Below are 22,139 nucleotides of genomic sequence, written 5' to 3'. Positions count from 1 at the left end.
CTCTGTCTGCCCTAGGCAGTGGACATAGTTTTTTAGCAATACCCTGTATTTCTGCCAAATTAGCTGCAATGTGAAACCATACTTCTCATTATATTAGAGACAAACAGCTGGATTTTGTCCAGAGGGAAATTTAAGAGCAATGTGTTCTTGTGTATCTAAGCCACACCTAACTAAGAAGCTTCCAAATTTGAACTATGTTGTATCTGTTTGAATGTCATTGGATTTAAAGCTGACTTTTTATTGAGGAGTTTTCTATACTTTCAATTATATTGTATTATGTATTGTGTATTATTATATTACAACTGAAAAGTTATTCCCCCCTCAAAAAAAAAAACCCAAAACAACAACAACAAAAGTTTAGAGGATTGGTTGTTGTTGTTATTATTGCTAATATTATTATCGTTGTTATTACTATTACTATGTTTTTATCAGCTTTTGGTCAGAATGAGTGCCATGATCCAGGCATTCCTATAAATGGGAGGCGTTTTGGAGACAGATTCCTTCTGGGAAGTTCTGTTTCCTTCCACTGTGATGACGGCTTTGTGAAGACCCAAGGCTCTGAATCCATAACATGTATTATGCAAGATGGAAACGTAGTATGGAGCTCTACTGTCCCACGTTGTGAAGGTAAGGGCATAATTTTTACTTTGCACCTACGGTTTGAATAATGAGACTATTTAAATTTAGCTTACTTTTACAATTTGCACATAAATAAGACTGCTTTAGCTGAAGTTATTAATTTGTATTATTTTAACACTCTTCCAGTCAAATGAGAGAGCAATAATAGACACAAGATAGCTTGCTTTTATATTCTTGGAATAAATTAGATTCTAAAAATCTGGTTGCTATTCTTTTCAAGTTCTGATTGTCACCATCATTACTTGGTTGTGAGTTATAGCTGTTATAACAGTTTTGGCTGTAGTATACTGAAGAACATAATTATCTACCACATAGAAAAGTGAAGTAAAGTTTCTATTTAAAAGTATTTTTTAAAACTTTGCACCTTTATTTTTCTCAAAACAACAGTATACCTGAATTTCTGTACATAACATATTAATGTGCAGTACATTTTTTCCTGAGAAATATAGTGAAAATCAGAGCAATTATTTGGGCAATTTGACAATTCAGTTCTCAGATGACTATGTGTTCCTAAGAAAATTTAGAGATACTGGAAAAAACATTTTAGCAGCCTGATAGAAGTAGTGTATGTGAACCTAGATGTTGTACTAGCAGGATTGCTTATCCTGATTAAGGCATGTAATGAGTTATGCAGTGGAGCATGTTATTTTGCCTAGAGTAAAACCAGGCAACTCCAAAGCAGGGAGTAGGGCAAGGTTCTTCACCAAAGGATGTTTTCTCATTTTGAAACTCTATACACAATTGTTAAAGTATTCAGTGTAATCTTTGTGTAATTTTATTTCCACAAACACATAGATAAAGGACCCAAGATGAGCACTTTTAGAAAAAAATGGTAGAGAAAAAAAATACAGAAATTACTCTTTAAGAAAATAGATAAGTACCCCTCAGTTATCCTTTCTTTGAATCTTGCAGGATGTTTACCTAGTTTTTAATGAGGAAAGGATTAAACTATGAGACTCTTTTTTAGATTTTGCCTACTGTTTGTTTTGGTATAGAAGGAAATGTTCTTTTAAGTTACATTCAGGATGTGTTCCTTTCTCATGTGGATTCTCTTTCTAGTTGATAATTGAAGGAGTTTCTGGGTTTGGATTACAGTATGGACTAAGCATCCTTGCTAGTTAGTTTAGAGATAATTTAGTTTGCTTCTTGTTGTCTGAGATTTCTGAGCAATTGCTGGGTTTTGTTGTTCTTGCTTTGCTCAGTGTCTTTGTATACTTAACAATCTCTATAAGCACCACCTGAAATACGTGAAGTAAGTGATGTGTTACAATCAGGCAAGGATCAACAGTCTTCTGGTTGTTCTTGTTTTTAATATGACAAAATTTAATTTAAAAAACTACCATGGAATAAATTCCATTCTTCATTAACTATACACTTGTAAATGCCATTTTTCTGGCCAATCATTTTGCCCCAGAAACAATTCAGTGTGTATGTTTTGTGTTTTGTGGGTTGCTTTTTTCCCCCCACATTCTTAAATCTGGAAAAAACTTCCCAGAGACAAGCGCAAGTCATGAATGAAATCAAATAACCTCTCTGAGTTCAATGTTTTTGTTGCTAAAAACATTGAATCAAAATTAGGAATATTAATTTAGTAGTCACAAGTTCATGTTACTATTCATTTCCATATGGCATAATAGGTTTGCTTGTCACTACTTAGAGAAACAGAGGAAAAGTGACAAGATTTCCTGTACTGCAATATGGAATTTGCTGATAATGATACAACTGACTACTTGAGGGTAATACAAATGATACTAAGATAAATTTACCTGACCTTGAAAATGTTCCTGTTTAAGACTGCTCCATAGCCTTTGTTAAAATATAACATCCCAAAGCCCTGTGCTATGACAGCTTAATTTTTTAAGGGACTCATGTTTCCCAAAATTAGTTCAGTCGTTTCTGCTATTGTTTAATCCTGCACCAAAGTCCTCTGATCCTGCTCTGTCTAGCCGTTACTTTCATAGCCCTGTTGCAATACTTGTTCCCCTTTTATGGTGGAGGATCAAGTTAGAGAACATACAGGAATGAGCCTGATGGTATGCACCCAAGAACGCTGAGGAAGCCAGCCAGTGACATCACAAGGCCACTCTCAATCATCTTGGGAAGGTCATTTAACCAAGGGAGGCTCCCGAGGACTGGAAGAAAGCAAACGTCTGTCTTCAAGAAAGGAGAGAAGGAGTATCCAAGGAACTACAGGTCTCACCTCGATTGCTAGGAAAAGTGATGCAGCAATATTCCTGGAAACCATTTCCAAACAATGAAGAACAAGATGGTGCCTGTGAGCAGTCAGCATGGATTTATGAAGGGGAAATCATGCCTGACCAACCTGATAGCTTTCTGTGATGAGATGACTGCCCTGGTGGATGAGGGGAAAGTAGTGGATGTTTTTTATCTCAGTTTTAGTAAGGTGTTTGACACTGTATCATGTAAGATTCTCATAGGCAAACTGATGAAGTATGGGCTGCAGAAGTGAACAGTGAGGTGGACTGAAAACTGGCTGAACTGTTGGGCTCATAGGGTTGTGGTCAGTGGGAGGAAGTCCAATGGGAGGCTAGTCTGTAGTGGTGTACCCCAGGGGTCAATACGGGGTCTAATACCGTTTAAAATCTTCAGTAATGCTGGGACATTCAGAATGCTGGGACAGAGTGCACTCTGAGCAAGACTGCAGATGATGTAAGACTGGGAGGAGTGGCTGATACACCATATGCTTGTACTGCTGTTCAGAGGGACCTTGACAGAGAGGCCGGAGAATTGGGCTGAGAGGACATGACAGGTCCTTTCCCTCCCTCATTGGTGAGGCTACGTTGGGAGTGTTGTGTGCAATCCCGGGATCCCCAGTACAAGTGAGGTGTGGACATACTACAGTGAGTCCAGTGAAGGCTCACAAAGATGATTAAGGACTTGGAGCATCTGTCATACAAGAAGAGGTTGAGAGAACTGGGATTGTCTAGACTGGAGAAGAAAAGGCTCAGGGTTCAGGAGGGATCTTGTCAATGTCTATAAATACCTGATGGGATAGTGTGAAGAAGATGGAGCCAGACTTTTCTCAGTGGTGTCCAGTGACAGGACAAGAGGCAATGATCACAAACTGAAATACACGAAATTCTGTTTAAACATGAGAAATATCTTTCACTGTGAGAATGATCAAACGCTGGAACAAATTGCCCAGAGAATCTGTGGAGTGTCTGCCTTTGGAGGGAGGGCATCATCCTGACTGGACATGGTCCTGTGCAATCTGCTGTACTGAGCAGGGGATGGACTAGATGATTTCCAGAGGTCCCTTCCAGCTTCAATCATTCTATGATTCAATGGAATATTTACAATAATCAGTTCCACTGAGCTGAATAATTACTCAAAAAGGTATTAGATTGGATAGTACAATAAAAATAATTAACTATAAATTACTTGGAACAATTTATCTGATATTTTCACATAAATGTGGAATCTTACTAGATCTAAAAAATGATGACACATTATGTTTTAATGAGATAATGTGCTTTTCAACAGAAGGAAGTGCCATGCTCTGTGCTTTAAGATACGTATAGAGTAATAAGCTATGGTAAGATACATGGCAGGACTTACGATTCTGAAGAAAACAAAGTGCTCATAACATAATGTAGAAAATTTAGTTGTGTTGTATATTAAACTTATTGTTCTATGCTTTTTAATTGCATTTTTGAATATATAATACTATATTAGAAATACTGTGTATGATAAAAGTATATATTTTTTTCTTTCAGCACCATGTGGTGGACATTTGACAGCATCAAGTGGCGTTATCTTACCACCAGGGTGGCCAGGATATTATAAGGACTCACTTAATTGTGAATGGGTAATTGAAGCAAGACCAGGACATTCCATTAAGATCACTTTTGACAGGTGAGAATCATAAAGTCAAACAACAAGTAATGTATGAGCACAAATATTTGTTTTAACATTGAAGAAAAATATTCTTTAAGAACCCAAATGAGAAAAAGAAATTGCAACACTCACAATATTATTCCTTAAGCGGAAAATTAACATTTAAAACTGTGTTTACATTATCTTTATTTATGTTTTAAACAATTTGCATTAAACGTCCACCTCCTAGCTCATAAATAGGGATATCTTTTGGACTTTTGACAACTTTTGTATTCAGGTACAACTATATATTGTCCCTGATGATGACCAGGTCTTACTATAAGAAAGCATAATTTTCCTAGGGGAAAAAAATATTTGTGAAAAAAGTTCTGAGTATTGTGCATTTGATACATCTTTTTTCCCCATTGGGTTTTTTTCTGATGCAACATACATTACATAGCTAGACAAGTCCATAATGCATTGGGTGAGCAATTGGCTGATGGGTTGGGCTCAAAGAGTTATAGTAAATGGGGTTACATCAGGCTGGCAGCTGGTCACCGGTGGGCTTCCCCAGGGCTCAATTTTAGGGCCAGTGTTCCTTATTATTTTATAAATGATCTGGATGCAGGAATCAAATGTACATTTAGTAAGTTTGCCAATGATACTAAACTAGGAGGAGCTGTGGACTCCATCGAAAGTAGAGAGCCCTTACAGAGAGATCTGGTTAGACTAGAGCGCTGGACAATCACCAAACGTATGAAATTTAACAAGAGCAAGTGCCAGAATCTCTAAGGGGGATGGGGTAATCCTGGTTATATATACAAATTGGGGGATGAGAGGTTGGAGAGCAGCCCTGCAGAAAGAGATCTGGGGGTTTGGGTTGATGGCAAGTTGAATATGAGTCAACAGTGTGCCCTGGCAGCCAAAAGGGCCAGCCATGTCCTGGGGTGCATCAAGCACAGCATAGCTAGCTGGTCAAGGGAGGTGATTGTCCCACTCTATACTGCACTAGAAAGTGCTTAAAAAAACAAAAGATATTTTAAAAATCTTCACCCTTCAAGCATCTTTGTAAAATAAGTAAAAAATACCCATTTGTTTAGGTGTTCGATCTAGATACTCTATCACACTAAATACTCCATTTGACAAAAAGATGCAAAGGACAGTACAAAAGACAGCACCTGGAGCTAGGCTGCAGTGGCTTCTATTGTACTGGCCTTCCTGTATTCCACTGTTACCCAAGGAGAGGCAATAATCTGTGTCTAGTTTCACTTTTGCATGGAGTCAACAGTGATGAGGAAAATTTTTCAGTATCATTCAGCCTTCTATTTCTAAGAGCAGAAACAAAAAGACATGAAAATTAATGTAGAGAAGGGCAGAAGAATGTAAAAGTGACTGTTACTGGGTCAAATCAAAGATCCATCTTGTTCCATATTGTATTCCTCAGAGGGACAAAAATGCAGAATCCTAGGGAAGAGTGTGAGGACCAAATAAGTGTAGCTGATATTTCCGCTAAGTACTTCTCCAGTTTGCAACTCAGGACATTCCTGAACTGAAAGGTGTTTTATTTTTAATGTGCTTAGTGGATTTCTGCATGTATCACTTCCATTGATTTGTTTGTTTCCCTCTTGCACCCATGTAAACTTAACATTAACAACATTCTTCATTTTGGGGAACTCATTGGAGTATCTGTCTCAGACTGCAGTGCCATTGAGGGGTGGTGGCATACACAGACAAAGTGAACAGCAAGTCACCAGAACTAGACAGAACATTCACCCAGGAGTCCCGAATGAGTACAAAGATGAGGTGGCTGAACAATTGAAAGTTGTGTGTAACTGTAACTGTTCTTTTAAAACTGTCTTGATACCTGTGCACTTCAGGAACTGTGTGTTTCATAAGTCTTTCACGGAGATCTAAGGAACTGCATACTGGATGCCCACTACGAAAACTATAGTAAAGTGTAGCACTAGTGGAAGCATGGATAAATATGATATACTGAGGAAGTGTCAATATGGCTTTTGTAAAAGAAATCCTATTTCAGAAACCTGTTGGAATTCTTTGATGGTGTCAGGAGGCATAGAAATATGTTGGATATAGTTTACCTGGGTTTTCAAAATGCAAGTTTTGTATCTTGCACCTCACCCTGCAAAGGGCTATTAAAAAGCTAAGCATCATTTTAATACAAGGATGGGCATTGCCTGAATAAAAACTTGATTAACAGACGATAAAAGTCTCACAGTTGGAATTTTTGGTGTTCTACAGAGATCTGTGTTATGTTCAAAACTGTTCAGCATGTTCAGAAATGATGTTAAAAAGGAGAAAATTAGACTAATAATATTAAGTTATTCAGGATATTAAAAACAAGTGATGACTGAAGAATTGCTGAAAATTCTTACAAGACTGGATGCCTGGGCAACAAAATTGCAGGTAGATTAAGTAAATGCAAAGTGAATCATATAAGAAAAAGAATTCCATCTTGATATATAAAATGATGCATCTTGAACTTTTGCTGGTCACTGAGCTGCTAAAGTTCTGACCACCCTTTGTCAAGAAATATGAATGAAAACTAACACATGCATAGAAGATTTTTGTGAACATGGTTAGAGGCATGAAACGTAATGTAGGGAGAAAATTAAAATAGGTTGTATATTTAGTTTACCATATCCTTCTTCCAATCCTGTTTTGTTTTCTTATTATAAATACATTAAGGTCAGAGAAGAATGGGAACTGTTTAAACAGTTTTCATAAAATTATCATGTTACTTCTGAAAACAACAAAAGGTTGTTTGCTTTTATTGCATTCAGCAGTAAGTTCCAGAATTTTAAGTTTCATATTTTTTTTATTAAAAAATTAATACATTAATTATAAGCTTATATTTATTTGCCAGCTTTTTTAAAAAAATTAATCACCAGAAGCCTGAGGTTCAGGGATGTCTTCCCAAATACAGTGAAAGCAAACAGCCAAATTAGTTGTAAGATAGAGCATTTTATAAAAGGAAATGCATTGCCTAGAGTTGCGGATGTTTGGATGACTGTTTATGACCTTAACAGTACAACCGCTATATTTCTGAGGAAATTAATGGGAAACATAGGCTCCTGTGACATATGGTCCTGTTTAAGAACTAAATTTACTGAATTTTAGACAGATGCACACACACATTCCATTAACAGAATTCTACAGCTTTGTGTACAAATTGAACTGCAATGAAATTAAACAAGAACTTGGCGTTTACCCTGATACAAAATTGACAATTCTGATCTTGTATAAGTTTTAAAGTACAGCAGACAGTAAATTAACCTACTCCAGCATTATATCAGCATTATTAAAAGAAGGATTCTGTGTCCTTTCCCTAAATGTTTCAATTACAAAACAGTATTACCATTAAGCACTCTGATTTTGGTAGACAGAGAAGAAACCTTTCCTTGCTTTTTTTGGAGGTTTATGGAGCTTTCCTGGCAGGTTTAGAAAATTGTATAGCTTTACTACATTACATTATAAATTTAATTATAAGTGTTATACTTTGGGAAGTTAATGATAGTGTAATAATCTCTCTTTTGCAATAAAGTTATTTTCTTTTGTTAACATGAAGGCTTTGCTACCCATTAAAAATTGGATGGAAAACCTTTTTATTACTTACAGGAAACTAACTCTGCTGTCTAATATAACATTAACAAATTACAAATCAGTAAATAAAATCACTATCAAATAAATAAAAATGATCAACTAATTGATTTGTCAATTCATTGACAAGTACAATATTTTGTCAAGTATTTTGTCTAGTTTGGGGAAAATAGAACCCTTTTATACTTTGCTATATGACTTGCCATCACAGATACAGCTGCCGGAATGAAACTTTGCACGAATGTCATATTCATAAAGTAAATTATCTCACTTTTGAGCTAATGAAGCTTTAATGTTGCTAGACAAATGTGCCTTATCAGACTACTTAGAAACTTTCCAGAAATAGCAGCAAATGACTGAGTAACCCTATGAACATTTTACATTGAAACATTTTGCATTTCAGATCATGACTAATGCCTGGAAGGGTAACAAAAAAGTAAAACCTAATTGATTCGGGCCATAAGGAAAGGGACTAGAAGGATAACTGCTGACTGGAAGATTTTTAGTACTTTGAATGTTGATGAAAATTCATTGAATAGTATATAAAACAAACCTACTTATTTGAAACCTACCTAACTATGTATGAAGAGTAGAATAACATAGCATTATTGAAGTCTTTTTAAAATTCTTTGTGAACATTTGGAGAACGTCCTACCTTTTACTAACATAAGTATGCTAATAAACATTAAAATAAAATAACAAACGAAAAAGTAACTCCTAATTAAGTACTTTCAGTAAGGATGCATAACTTCCAATAATAAATTATCTTGATTTATAATTTCAGTGACAGTGCAAAGATTGAAAAAAAAACCCAAAACCCCAAACACAAACCAACCCAAAAAACACCCCTCACCCCTCAAACTCTTGAAAACAGACAAGTGAACTAGAAATAAATTTCTAAGTTTGAGATCAGCAAGAACCTACTGGGAATAAAGATTGTTGTAATGGGTAGCAATTCCTGTAAGAGTTATTTTAAGTTTTCTGTCTCCAGCAAGGGTTTGCAACCCACTGTTGTCATTCCGCCCTGCTAAGAAAACTGCAATTGCTGGCTGAGAGCACTTTACTCCTAATTAGTTTCCTTCACAAACATGACTGTTAAAATAATTGGACTATTGAATTATTTATCTTGAGTCCATTCATTATGAGTACAAATAAAGTATTTAAACCAGCCTAGCCGTATCTGTCAGTTTTCCTCATTCCGCTGCGGGGTAAATCAATGTATAATCTCTGAAATTATGGAAAGGTACTGAAAAACTGTCAAGTACTTTAGTGATGCCTTCTGTGACTGTCTATTTTGGTAAATTAAACAGAATCAGAGAACCTTCCCAGACACAAGAACTCATGTATTTGTGCAGTTAAAGTGTTGAAATAGTCTCTAACATACTTCTTGAGCTTGCCAACTAGCATTCTCCCAAATAATTATCAAGCATGGCCAGGAGTTAGTGTGGGCAAGCAACCATTCATAATAGGAAATTTGAATAATATCTCCCTGTTGGAGAGGCTAAAGGATGTATTTAATAGTATGGATATAGGCCATTCCATGCTAGCTGGCTTCACTGCCAGAAACTGGTCCTGAAATATGCTTAATGTATTAGCAAGCCTGCAAGCCCTGTATTCCACTGTCAGAGTGGATAGATAGCAATGAAATCAATCATGGATTTTAGACAACATATCCAAGTAGAGTAGGTAGTTTGGTTGAAAGCACCATAAATCCAGAGTTTTCTGTGTGAAGAACAAGGAACAATATGAAGGGCCTAAGGCAGTGTCCAGGCAGTCATTAGCTCTGATAGTTAAGCAAACAAATACTTTCCAATTTCTGAATGTGCTTTTGTTTTCAGGGAATCATGAGTGAAGAACTATAGAGACTATTAAATACTTGCTAAATGTGAACTTACTGTTACTGATGTGTCTGTGAAGATGATTTTACATGACCAATGCTAATTGGTCTGTAAAATATAATGGCCTGGCTGGGGAACTTGTTCATTCTGTCATCAGGACTAACAAAGTATAAAGTTTATTTACACTTTGCAGGAATGTCCCTTATATTTCCCCTTTTCTGAATGTTTAATAATTTGCAGTTTTCTTCAATTACAAGAACACAGTTTCTTATCTCCAGACCCACTAAACATGTGTCCCATATTGGCAAGACAGCTCAAGGGCATTCACTTTGAAAAAAGTGTTGTGTTGCATAGGGACACAGTTTGTTGCTCTCAGCAGTTGAAGTAATAAGCCCTGTGGGAAAAGAAAAGAAAATCTCAGAGCATATGCATTTCTGAAAGATTAACATCTTATGAAAATAAGAATATTGGGTTTGCAGGCAAATATATTTGGGCCAGTATAGATATCTGTGTAATAGCACAAACTTTGTTGACAGGAAAATTGATGTGTGCATGGTTTAGATGCTGCAGTTTGCAACAGTATCTGATATAACCACAAACTGTCTCGAAAAGCATCTGATGTGAAAAATGCCAGTCAAAGTTTCATCTACAGAAAGAGCAGATTTGAGCTGTTTGATTTAAGAACAACTAGTAGTGGATGACTGCACACATAGACATCCTTTATGAACTGGAGAAATGTGATGTGGTTTAGTGATTGACACAGACATTGACTCTGCTCTTGATTTTGGAGTTATTTGTTCTTGTAAATCAGCTATCTCGTTAGCCTCTTTCTCTTTTTCCATTCTTGTCTATATTATCTGGTTTTTTGACACATCAAGATAAACTAAGGAATTCTTCTTATTATAAGTGTAACAAATTTCAAAATGAGGGCTTGATTTAAGTTTAGTATTTTTGTACTGCTTCATAGAACAAAATTATTTAAAAGTAAAGTAGAAAACTATGTTAGAAAAAAATCTCTGGATAAAAAATTAAACAGTTGAATATGTAAAACAGCTTTTGCCAAATAGCAAATATCAAATAATGAAATTATTGCGATGAAATAATGAAATATTATTAAAGATGTTCCTAGGATGTCCAACTATTATTTAGCCTGAGGGCAAGAAATTTCTTGGATTTTCATAATGCAGTTTTGTTTGAGACAATTTGCATTTTTGTACCCAGATTCCCCACTAAATGTCTTTCTGATGCACACTCATATGGTTGATCTGAAGTATATTACATCCCTTATGAATTTTATATGATACCAGACACAACAAAGCAAGGAAAAACATGGGTAAAACTTTCCTTAGTTGTTATCCTCAGTAATACACCAATGGATCCGTAGATAGGCAAATTTTTGTACGAATGATATTCTTGATCAGTTACACATGGGTTGCCTTTCTAACAATTAAAGAAAATAACACTGTTCCTCTACCTACCAGCTGACTTGCACGTTCCTTTTCAGATTTCAGACTGAAGTTAATTATGATACTTTGGAAGTCAGAGATGGGCCAGCTAACTCGTCACCATTAATTGGAGAATACCATGGAACACAAGCACCCCAGTTCCTTATCAGTACTGGAAATTACATGTATCTGCTGTTCACTACAGACAACAGTCGTTCCAGCGTTGGTTTCCTAATTCACTATGAGAGTGAGTCTGATGTTTCTCCAATAGATTTTTATTTAATTTTGAAAATAACTTTCAATTTGAAAATGAGCAAACAAATGTGAAAAAATAAACTTCAGTAATTATATTTGTATAAGAACAAATTATGTTTATTCTGTGATGTACTGACAGATAATTCTGAAACTATGAATTCTTTTAGGAAGGTTTTTCTTCATGAGTTCCTGCATGTTACTCAGAATACTTATGGACCTAGGTGTTTAACTAAATGGAAAGTAATTTTAGAATCTTGCCCTTATGGGTAAAGATATATTGTCCTTTTTTGGTTTGTTTGGTTCCCCCCACCCCCCTTCTCTCTCACTTTTTCTCTTTTTTTGGCTTTAATACACTTTTGCAGTACCAAGCAGAATTGGGCCTTATCCATGATGATTCTAAAATGCAAATAAATGCATAATAATATCTCCCTGTGAACTACAGAGTCATTATAATAGCATTTTCTTTTAAATTAGATACATAAAATGACATATATTAAACGGACTGAAGTCACACTGATCTTTATATGATAGTATAGGCATCACTTAAGTACTGAATAAAGAGAGCTTATGTGTTTAGTGTGGTTGTGCTAAACAAATAACACTGTTTTTATCAATTGTTCTTATCTGGAAACTAATCTGATTGCAGTAGATTTGCTATCACATTGAATCTGGAATGAATGCCAAACTTACTTTTCATAGCTACATCAAAACTTGGAAATTCTGCATAGCTTGTTTTAGCTTTGGCTCAGATATGGTGGTAATGGCTGAGCAGATAATAGCAGATAATAATAAAGCTGCAAGGCCGCTAAATTATGTAAATACAAGGAACAGTAGGTAGGTTTCTGCATGAGTTACCGGCAGATGCTGATTTTCCATGATTGTATGGGGTATAAATGTTGCTGTTATGTTTTGTAAGACAGTCCTTAAATATTTATAATTTTGTGTTTTATTTTAAGCCCCCTGTCAGGTAGATGTCTTCTGTTAAAAATTAAAACAGTTAGTAATAAGATATATCTGCCCTACACATTCCTAAAGAGGAAGGTCTAATTATGAAATTATTTAGAACAATATCCGTATATTTGCTTTTTACCTTTGTTGAAAAATTTAATATCTCACACGACACTAGTTTTTTATGTCTCAAGGTAGCCTGATAAAATGTCAGAATTAGATTTGATTAGTGCACTTTAAATCTTGAAATGGAAAAAGATCTTTAACAAGTAAAGACGACAGAAGGCTAGTAAATGATCTTCATCTTCTTTACATATGGTTCCCATGCATAGAATAATAATTTAAAAAAGCCTTTTCTATAAAAAGCTAATATACTTCCAATTTTTAAAGGCATAATAAAAGCTAAAAATTTTGTCTCACAGGTTCTTTCTGAGCAGATTGACTCCCTGAATACAGCATCTTTCTCTTTCAGTAGAATTAACATTTAAACACTAACATTTAAAAGGGGTGCTGGTATTATTTTTTATTAGAAATGAATAAGAAGATGAAATGAAATTTTTAAAAAAGTAAGTTCTCAGTTTAAGGAGTGGGATTGGGTTTTTTTTGTGAATTATATTTCCTATTAAATAGTTATCTGGCCATTGAATTTCAATAGATATTAACAAAAAGCTTAATATCCTTTCTTAGTTACAGATAGTGACTGCTGTTTCTCTTAAGCTTTTATGTCATCATGAATGACATACAGCTGGCAGATTAAACATTTAAATTTAAGTGTCAACATAGAAGTGTCTAGAGCCTGAAGCTTACATTTTGGGCAGCGGAGATCTGGTCAATGGAATCAGCAGAGTCCAGCGAGCAATTCAGTAAACTCTGAAGTAGAATCCAGGGGCTGTATTTGATTGTCTAAGCATGGAAAGTTAGAGTTATTTTAGGTACTATGCCACCTGGGTGCCAAGTGCTGCACTAGAGATTTGGATCTTGCACAAGTCCTTTGCCATGTCTACCAGTTCCATGGAGACATCCTGGTTATGATAGAATGGCACTAGAAACGTATATTGAGATAACAAAATTTCTCTCCTTGTAACTTTGCTAAGTTGTTCCCTAGTTTGCCCCGACTGGGTTGATCAGATCTCTTTTGACTATGAAAGGAGCTTAAAGACCAAACAAGCCTATAGACACATCAGTGTAAGCATCTTAAACTGAAATGGAATCTTGCCCTGAATGTGCACACTGTAGAAAAAAAATGCAATATAAACAGAAACTTTTTACCTATCACCAACTGGAATGGGTATGTCCGTATTCACAGCATAAGTTGTACAGAGAAAGCTTGCTAAACACTTCATACTTACGTCAGTGCATTTGGTTCACAAGGCTCCTTAAGTCAATCACAGCCTCACTGCTCATATTGGTTTCTTCTTACACTAGGTTTGTCACAAAACAAAAATTTTCTCCATGTTGCATTGTGTTGTACGTGTTCGTGTAATGCAACTGGAATTTGTTGCAGTCTCTCTCTAGTATGCTCTAGAGTATGCTCTTCTCATACTAGTCAGCATTGGGAGCTCCTGAAGCATTTCTGTAGTGGGTATCAGACATACATCCTTCCTTGAGCCTTACCTCTGTATTGACAAACGTGCACATGCCAGAGGGAGGGTAGTTACAATAACCAGTAACATGGCAGTACTAAGCAGATGAAGTCAGTGTTTTCAAAGGACAAAACCAGGTGGAAAGACCCAATGGAGGTGCTCAGTACTCTGCCAGGAACAGTGGAGACCAAAATTATATTTTGATTGCCCTTGCAGGCTGAACTATAGAAGTTGCTAATGTTAAAGATATCACAACCAAACTTCTATTTGTTTCACATTTCTTACACTTGTAGAAGAAAAGGCAGTCAACTGTAAGTTTTAAGAAAAGTTTCTGAATATTTTCTTTGGAAATTCAAATAACTGTCTTATTTGGAAGTGTCCTAAAAATCTTCCAATTATAGTCATAACTTTGATGATAAATTAAATCACTGAACTGTGAAGCAGAAGGATCTTAATCTTGCTTAAAATAAAAAGCTCAGTATAAGCTATACCGAGTTGCTACGGAAATGGCAGTAATATTCTATTAAGCTAAAATATGCCTGTAATATAGCTTTAATAAAAATGTGACCCCTTAAAGTTACTTCAGATGTGAAGGTAATTTGTTAATTCCCCACCTTAAATGTCTGTAATTCAGCTTTTTGATGACACTTTTAACATAGCTAATGCAAGACAGTACAGGTTAACTCTTATGCACCTAAGCAAAAAAATTAATATAAGTACGTATAATATTCTTTAAGTAAAACTACTGATAAAATATTCAATTTTATCATGAATAATTGATCTATATTCTTTTGACCAGGATGCCTCACGCCTCACTTAGATCTTCCCTGTTCTCTCAACTTCCCTAGTTAACGTGGTTTGGGGTTTTTTTTTTGCAGCTCCTCATTCTGTGAAGTAGATTGTGCAATCTTAGTCTTTTTCTTAAATGAAACCAGATGATAGAAGTACTTTTATCCACAGATTCCATTAATGTAAGGCCACCTTTTATTAAGATATTTTTGAAATTTATCTTTCTTTAAACAAGAAAACATGATCACTTTCAATGAAAATTGAGCAATTATTTCTTAAATCCAGATACTTTATTTGAAAGTCTGTGTTTATTTATGGATTAAGATTCCCTTCTATACTAAAAGTTACCTGAAAAATAGAACAGAGATCATGTTTTAGTTATGCATTGAGACAGTAATCATCCCATATTAACATGTACATCAGTATGTATTTGGTAAACATTACAATTCTCTTATATAGTCAGGGAAAATTGTTTAAAGTCAAGGATCACCCATCTTTGTAACAACTTTCCTTTTAGGTCAGTGAAAAAATCTAGCAAAATTAGTGTTGTGATTTTCCTTAAATGAAATGTTACAGGTAATAAAAAAGTTAAAGGTAATCCTTTATTCACATTGTATAAAATTAGTTATTTGTTTAGATTTGGTTTTGGAGAAGACCTTTTTAGACACACAAATATGCTATCTTCGTGGACTTGACAAAGTATTGAGATCATTCAGACAGCCCACAATCAGTTTTAGCAGTGATAACATAGAAACAGAATACTTCCTCACAATTTTTCATGTGAAGAAAAAGTAATCCTTGTGAATAGGCTGGATATGAAGAAAAGATTCATAAAATTTTCAGTGGCAAAGTTTTTGGAATATTGGGGAAGAACTTTTTGTTTCAGCAGTCAATTTTACTCTAAGTAATAAGAAGAACCAGTAGAGAGCCTGAATAAGAAAGGCAGTTTTCGTGAAAGTGCCCATGAAATAACAGTTTATGATTCTTAAGAAATAAAAGAATGAAGCAACACAATTGTGATAAAGCCAATGGTTTTCAGAAATCTAAACTTTACCAAACTTGAGAAATTGGTAGGTGAATGTCCTTAGGAGTGAATTCTGAAAGTAATTTATAAAAGAGATTATATTAAAACCCAACAGAAAACTGTATTATTTATTTTTAGAGAAAGAAAAAATACTATCAATTTCTGTAGCCATTTAAAAACCCCTTTTAATGACATGTAACCCAAAAGTTAATCATGTAAATATCAGATGTATTCAAACATTACTATAGATGGCCATCAAAGAATAACACAGATCTCAGGATAAAATCAGAAAATCTAAAGTACATATTTAGTTACAGGAACAAGCGACAGAAAGATAGTAACAAAAATATCTACAAATATATTAAAAATAAGAGAAAAAAATAAAAATCATTACTTAATAAAAATTTGAGCATACATCAGCTGTCACAGGGAAGACTAAACTTTCTGTTCCTGTTTTGCAACATTTGCAGAAAAGCTTAATTTTGACCATATACTTAACACAATTAAGTGAACATTTACAAGGTAAGAATACAGAATATGGAAAGAAGGTACTGCACAATATTGAGATAATCAAATATCTTTTGGTCATCAGGGACTCTTGAAATTCCCTGTGTTATGTTCAAAGGCAAAGCAGAAGCAATCTCCACTCCACTGAAAATTATGTCTGAAAATTCAAAACTGCAGGGAAGTTTCAAACAATTTCAGAAGGGCACACACCTTTCAAAGAAAGGAGGGATGGAAAAAAAAAAAGAAGAAAAAAAGATGGGACTAGAAGGATCAAGGACTTTAGTTTTATCTTCACTTTTTAAAGATACTAGTTTCAAGCTGATAAAAAGGTGATAAGGAAAAAACGATTTGTATTTGATAAGAACAGATTATATGAAACCAACCTAATTTCTTTCTTGACAGGTTAGCTGGTTTTGTAGATTTGGGAATGGAAAGGGAAGGAAACAGCTCTGTGTTGACATTTATAAGGGTCTTAGAAGTCTTCCAGAGAAAATACAGAAATTTGGTCTAGATGAAACTATTACAGGCACAACAAGTTCTTCAGCAAGCACTGGAAAAAGTTGCCCAGAGAGGCTGTGGAATCTCCATCCTTGGAGATAATAAAAGTGCATCCAGACATGGATGCACCTGTGCAACCAGCTCTAGGTGACCCTGCTTGAGCAGGGGGGTTGGACCAGATGACCTCCAGAGATTCCTTCTAACCTGAACTGTTATGTGATTCTGTGATGCTGTGAACAATTTTGAACACTTTTACACAAAGAGCAGCCAGCAATTAGTAGTTTACTAACTCAAATTTGTAGGGATACTACTGTGATCTGGCCTAGATCCAAAACTATCTGATACTTTTATTGACAGTTTTGATGATAATATAAGAACACTTACAAATTTTGAGGATGATTCTAACCTACAATTATAGCAAGAACTATGGTGGAGAGGTTTAGAATTCAAAACAGGCTAGATGAACTGAAGAAATGGTCTGAAATAAATAAAAAAAAATATCAAATTCTATAAAGAAACATGCTAAGCATAAATGAGGAAGGAGAAATGACATGCACAAATACAAAATAGAAATACAATAGGAAAGGATATGGTTTTTACATAGAACATAAATAATCTAGAGAAAAATGTAGTAGCAATGCAAAAAGTCAAATTTTCTGGCCGTTGTAGTTAATCATAAAAAAAAAAAAAAAGAATTACAGAAAAGACAATTTTTGTTTACAGAACTATTTTGTCTAGGACATGGAAAATAATTATTTCACTTCATTTGATGACCAGAGAGAATATTATGTCCAGTTTGTGACCCAGTTTAAAAAAAGTAGGAGGTTGTTAACATGGAAAACATGACACATGGAGTCATTGAAAGGCCTGTAGTCTAGAAAAGGGATAACTTGGCAGGCAGGAGGGAAAGCATGATAACAGTCTTATGTGCCTAGTAGCTAAGAATTGCAGCTAGTCCTGGAGTTCAGTCTAGAAATCTGCTAAAATGCCTGTGCTCCCTGTCAGCAATGAGCAGGACAGAGGTGACCTGCTAGTTCTGACATTCTAAATGACTTTTGTAGCTTGTTAATAAAAATAATATGCACCCAAGTGCTCTCCTAAGTTTGACTATGTTATGCTCTGTCACTTGGAAATACCCTACAGATATTCTTTAGAGAAAGATTCTTTTAACTTTTACATGGAGAAGGGATGAAAAAAGCTCTTTTAGTAATAACACGACCTCCCTCTTCCCTTTCATCCTCTACTCCCCACTTCCGCTACCTTCACTCTCCCACTTCTCTCTTCCCATTTTAAAGCACCTTTGCTTCCCGTCCTCCTTTATAACATCATAAATATGTTTCTCTAACACGATTTTTTAAAATCTGTTGACTGTATCACAGTTTTTAGTGATGTAACAATATTTTGGTTTAGAGTCAGTATTGCGATAGCAAACAATTCAAATACAGTCACTCACTGCTACACTCTTAAGAGCTGCTGGAAGAACACTGAGACTAAGTGTGTAAGCAGGCTAGCAGTTCTTTGAGGCTAATTTACCCTTGTAAAATTACAGGGAAGCATTTCTGGCCACTTGAGCTACATCTGATCCAGTAAGTTAGAAATTCTTGAGTCTTGGCTTCAGTCTTGCAGTCATTCAGACAGTTTAAGCACAATCCCTTTTATGATTTTGACCCATGCCAGCTAGCATCTTCCCATAGAGTACCTAGACATAGTTCTAGGAATGACTTCAGCCAGAGACTGTTCTCAAAAGGCAACAGTCTTATTTAAAGTGGGCAAGATTTGATCTGTATGAATGTTAGCCAAGTCATGCTTTGAAATTAGTACCAGAGAATGGGCCCTCTCCTAATTTAATTGTGTGGCCTCTGGTCCTAATTCTTGGAACCCCATTCTGACAAGCAAGCACCTATTCTATTTCTTTTTAAAAAAATATTCATTTTTCAAAGCAAAGATAATTTACACTATTCTCCCTTAATTATTAGAATAAGCCTATCTATATGATCAACTATTTTATTAGGCAATATTCTCTTACTGTCCAAACAATTGCTTCTGTCAGCTGCTTTATTGATGTTCTGGGTGATTCTATACTGATGGCAAAGAATAGCACTCTAGATTCCAGCTGAAACACTTCCATTGTTCAAAACATTTTTGAGATTCATTGAATAACACAGCAACTGCTCCATAGGTAGCATGAATGGGTAACATAGTGGTTATGGCACACAGCCATGTTTTGCTTTCTGTTTTTCTTAACAGACTTATTTTCTTCATCCATTTTTGTGCAATGAGCATTCTTTAGACAACCTCTTAGCAATCTTATAGTTTAATATTCTTTTTTTCTAATGATTTTAACTATTTGATCTGTGAAGGGAAAATCAGAGGTGTGTTATATATGAGTATGTAGTATATAAATCTGAATAGCTGTTGTACGCTTCATGCATTACAGCAACAAATTAATTTCCTCTTTAGAGTTCTAATAGGATCTAATGATTAAATCAGTTTCTAAAAATCACTTATGATTCTAAGTGTTTGCAAAATATGCATTTTAATAATCAATGAAGCATCTACTATAGCTAACAACAGGTTGACAAATGTTTGATGAAATGTCAATATTGACAGAGTGAAGTTTTTGAGGATGACTGTCCATATTTATCAATTATTCAGTGATGTACAAAATCTTGTGTTTGTATGTTTGCTGTTTACATTGGATTGTGTGTTATTTTCCTTTGAAAAGAGAATGATTAAATTGTAGGATAGAATTATCTGCTTATATAATTCCCACTGCTACCTGGAGTGAACTGGAGGGAGCATTTTTTGAGTGAGCTACTGAGCATGCTCTTCTTGAGAAATACTGCATTATGTAGGGTGGGAGAGAAAAGATATGGTTTCCACCCAGACTTTAATCTTATATTTACTGAGCCAATTGTTATGAATAGTATTAAATCAACTCTTTCCAACCATGAGCCCAAAATTTATCACCGTGGTGCCAGAATTTCTCATACATGGTTTAATATTGTCTTTTTGGAGTCAGGACTCTCAGTACTGCCCATTATTAAGCTTGTCTTATGTTATCTCCTATTAAGAAAAAAACAGAAATCTTTGTCCAAAGCAGTAAAGAAAATTTCTTTCTTTTCAGCTATGTTTTTGATTGCTAAAACTTACATATTGAATATTTTCCCCAGGAATGAAGCTCTGTTGCCTGAGCTGACTTTTTTATTTATACAGCACCACTATCTCAGTCAGGAACTTGGAAGTTGATAGGGTTGCTACAGCTTTTGGTCTCCTTGCAAAAATCTACATAGTCAATGTAATCTAGAGTTATCATTTAAAAAATAAACTGATGAGTTTACCTGTTATATGTGACTGAGAATCCCAGAGCAGTTGATGTGTTGAGGCAGGGGTGGAAGGGTGCCCTAAAAGGAAGGAATTTTAAGAGCGCTACTGTGGGCCTCCATCTATTCTAACACCTCAAAACACGAAGTATAGTTTGTCTGAAAAATATTAATGTGTATCAAAGTTAAAATTTTATACACAATTAATATTTATTTAGGGCACATACAGTGCAGAATATTATAGACTTAAAAGGGTTCTTTGAGTCTGTATTAAGCAATTTAAGCCAAGTGAAGGGAATCTAAAAATGCACTGTGTCAGCTAACATGGTACATTTGCATTAAGAGCATGCAGTCAAGTCTAGAAGAAACTTACTCATGTAGAATTTAAGTATGTCAGGGATACCTGATGAAAACTAGATCATAAGCTTTCAAATCTGAATCTAACTGAGATATAAGAATAGCTAGAAGGTACAGGGAATATTTCTCTGTGCAAGCCAGAGTCATTATTTATGATATTTTTGTTTGTAGTCCAGCTTCCAACCCTCATATCTATAATTCTAAAACTTTTACTTTATGCACTGATAAATCATTTTTTCCCTCAGTTTTGAACGCCTCCTACTTTGTTCATAAGGTTGTGTGGTAGTCCTGGGTAAGTAAAGCAGGGTAGAAACAGAAACAGTTAAAGATACACAGGCAGCTGAGAGGACCAGAACCTTCAGAATATGTTTGGGGGGCTAAGGAGCTAGGAAATGCATAATGCCCTGCTAGAGAATTTTGTGCTGTCAGCAGCTGGCTTTGAGGAAGGAACTTCTTTGGCAAAAAGTAGACTGGAAAGAGTCATGCCAGAAATTTGGGTCGCCTGTGAGGAAGCACCTAAAATCTTTCAAGACCTCAGGAGAACTAATCTTGCTCAAGGCTCTCGCAGCATCTATGAGTGATGACATCACCCATATGAAATCATGCTAACTTACAGCATTCTTGCCAACCCAGCACCAAAATACTGAAGTTAATGTGAAAATTAATGTGAAAATACTTCAGTAAATGCAAATAGGTGCCAGAGCTTTGAGGTGGATGTCTAGATTTTATCCCAAAAGCTGACAAGGAATTCTAAACTCAAAAGTCCGGTATTATTTAAACAGACACAGAACAGATAATCTTTCAAAATAAAGTAGATCAAAATAATTGCCTGAGAAGAAACGTTAAAGTGTTTATAAATTGTTCCCCCCCCCCACACACATATACTTCCTGTCCCTTTGTGGGCAGTTTTTTTAACAGGTCAGTGGCTTTTTGGGTTGCAAAAAACTCTACAGGCTCCTCTGGGTCTCCCTGTTATCTCTGAGGCTTGACTATGTGTTTGCTACCTGCTGTTTTCAGCTAGTTTCTAGTTTTTTTCTTCTACTGCAGGCTTCATGCTCTCTGTGTCCTTCATAATCTGTTATCTTTTTATCCACTACAGCCCATATCTTCAAGGTTTTCCTCTGGACATGCTCAGCTTCTCATAGAAGAAGGAACAATGTCCCTATCCCTCCCAAACCTGAAGAGGTTCTACATCAGTCATTCTTGTTTCCAGGCACACGACACACTATGTCAGGTGTAGGAGACAAGGTTTTGGTTACAGGGGAGCTACAGGGGTGACCTTTGGGAAAAGAGGCCGGGGCTGCCCCGTGCTGGGCATGGCTGGTTCCAACTGACCCACAGCAGGGGACAGCCCAACAGCCAAGTTGGTGGCACCTCTGTGATAACATATTTAAGAAAGGGCAAAATGCAGCTTAGGTGAGTGAGGAGTGAGGAAAAGAAAGGGTGAGAAACAATCCTACAGACTCCAAGGCCAGAGA

General features: G+C 35.5%; 1 protein-coding gene across 1 annotated transcript in view; it reads left to right on the top strand.

Moving 5' to 3' along the window:
* CSMD1 (CUB and Sushi multiple domains 1) overlaps nucleotides 1-22,139 on the top strand; it is a 1,244,186-nt gene that overhangs the window by 911,244 nt on the left and 310,803 nt on the right. The window contains exons 15-17 of the mRNA XM_052809685.1: nucleotides 433-627; nucleotides 4,377-4,515; nucleotides 11,437-11,624. Of these exons, the coding sequence (XP_052665645.1) occupies nucleotides 433-627; nucleotides 4,377-4,515; nucleotides 11,437-11,624 (522 nt within the window). The remainder of the gene's footprint in view (nucleotides 1-432; nucleotides 628-4,376; nucleotides 4,516-11,436; nucleotides 11,625-22,139) is intronic.

Source organism: Harpia harpyja, chromosome 15 (assembly GCF_026419915.1).
Source record: "Harpia harpyja isolate bHarHar1 chromosome 15, bHarHar1 primary haplotype, whole genome shotgun sequence".
Classification (NCBI taxonomy): Eukaryota; Metazoa; Chordata; class Aves; order Accipitriformes; family Accipitridae; genus Harpia; species Harpia harpyja.
Note: the sequence above shows the minus strand (reverse complement) of the source record. Positions and strands in the feature narration are given on the sequence as shown.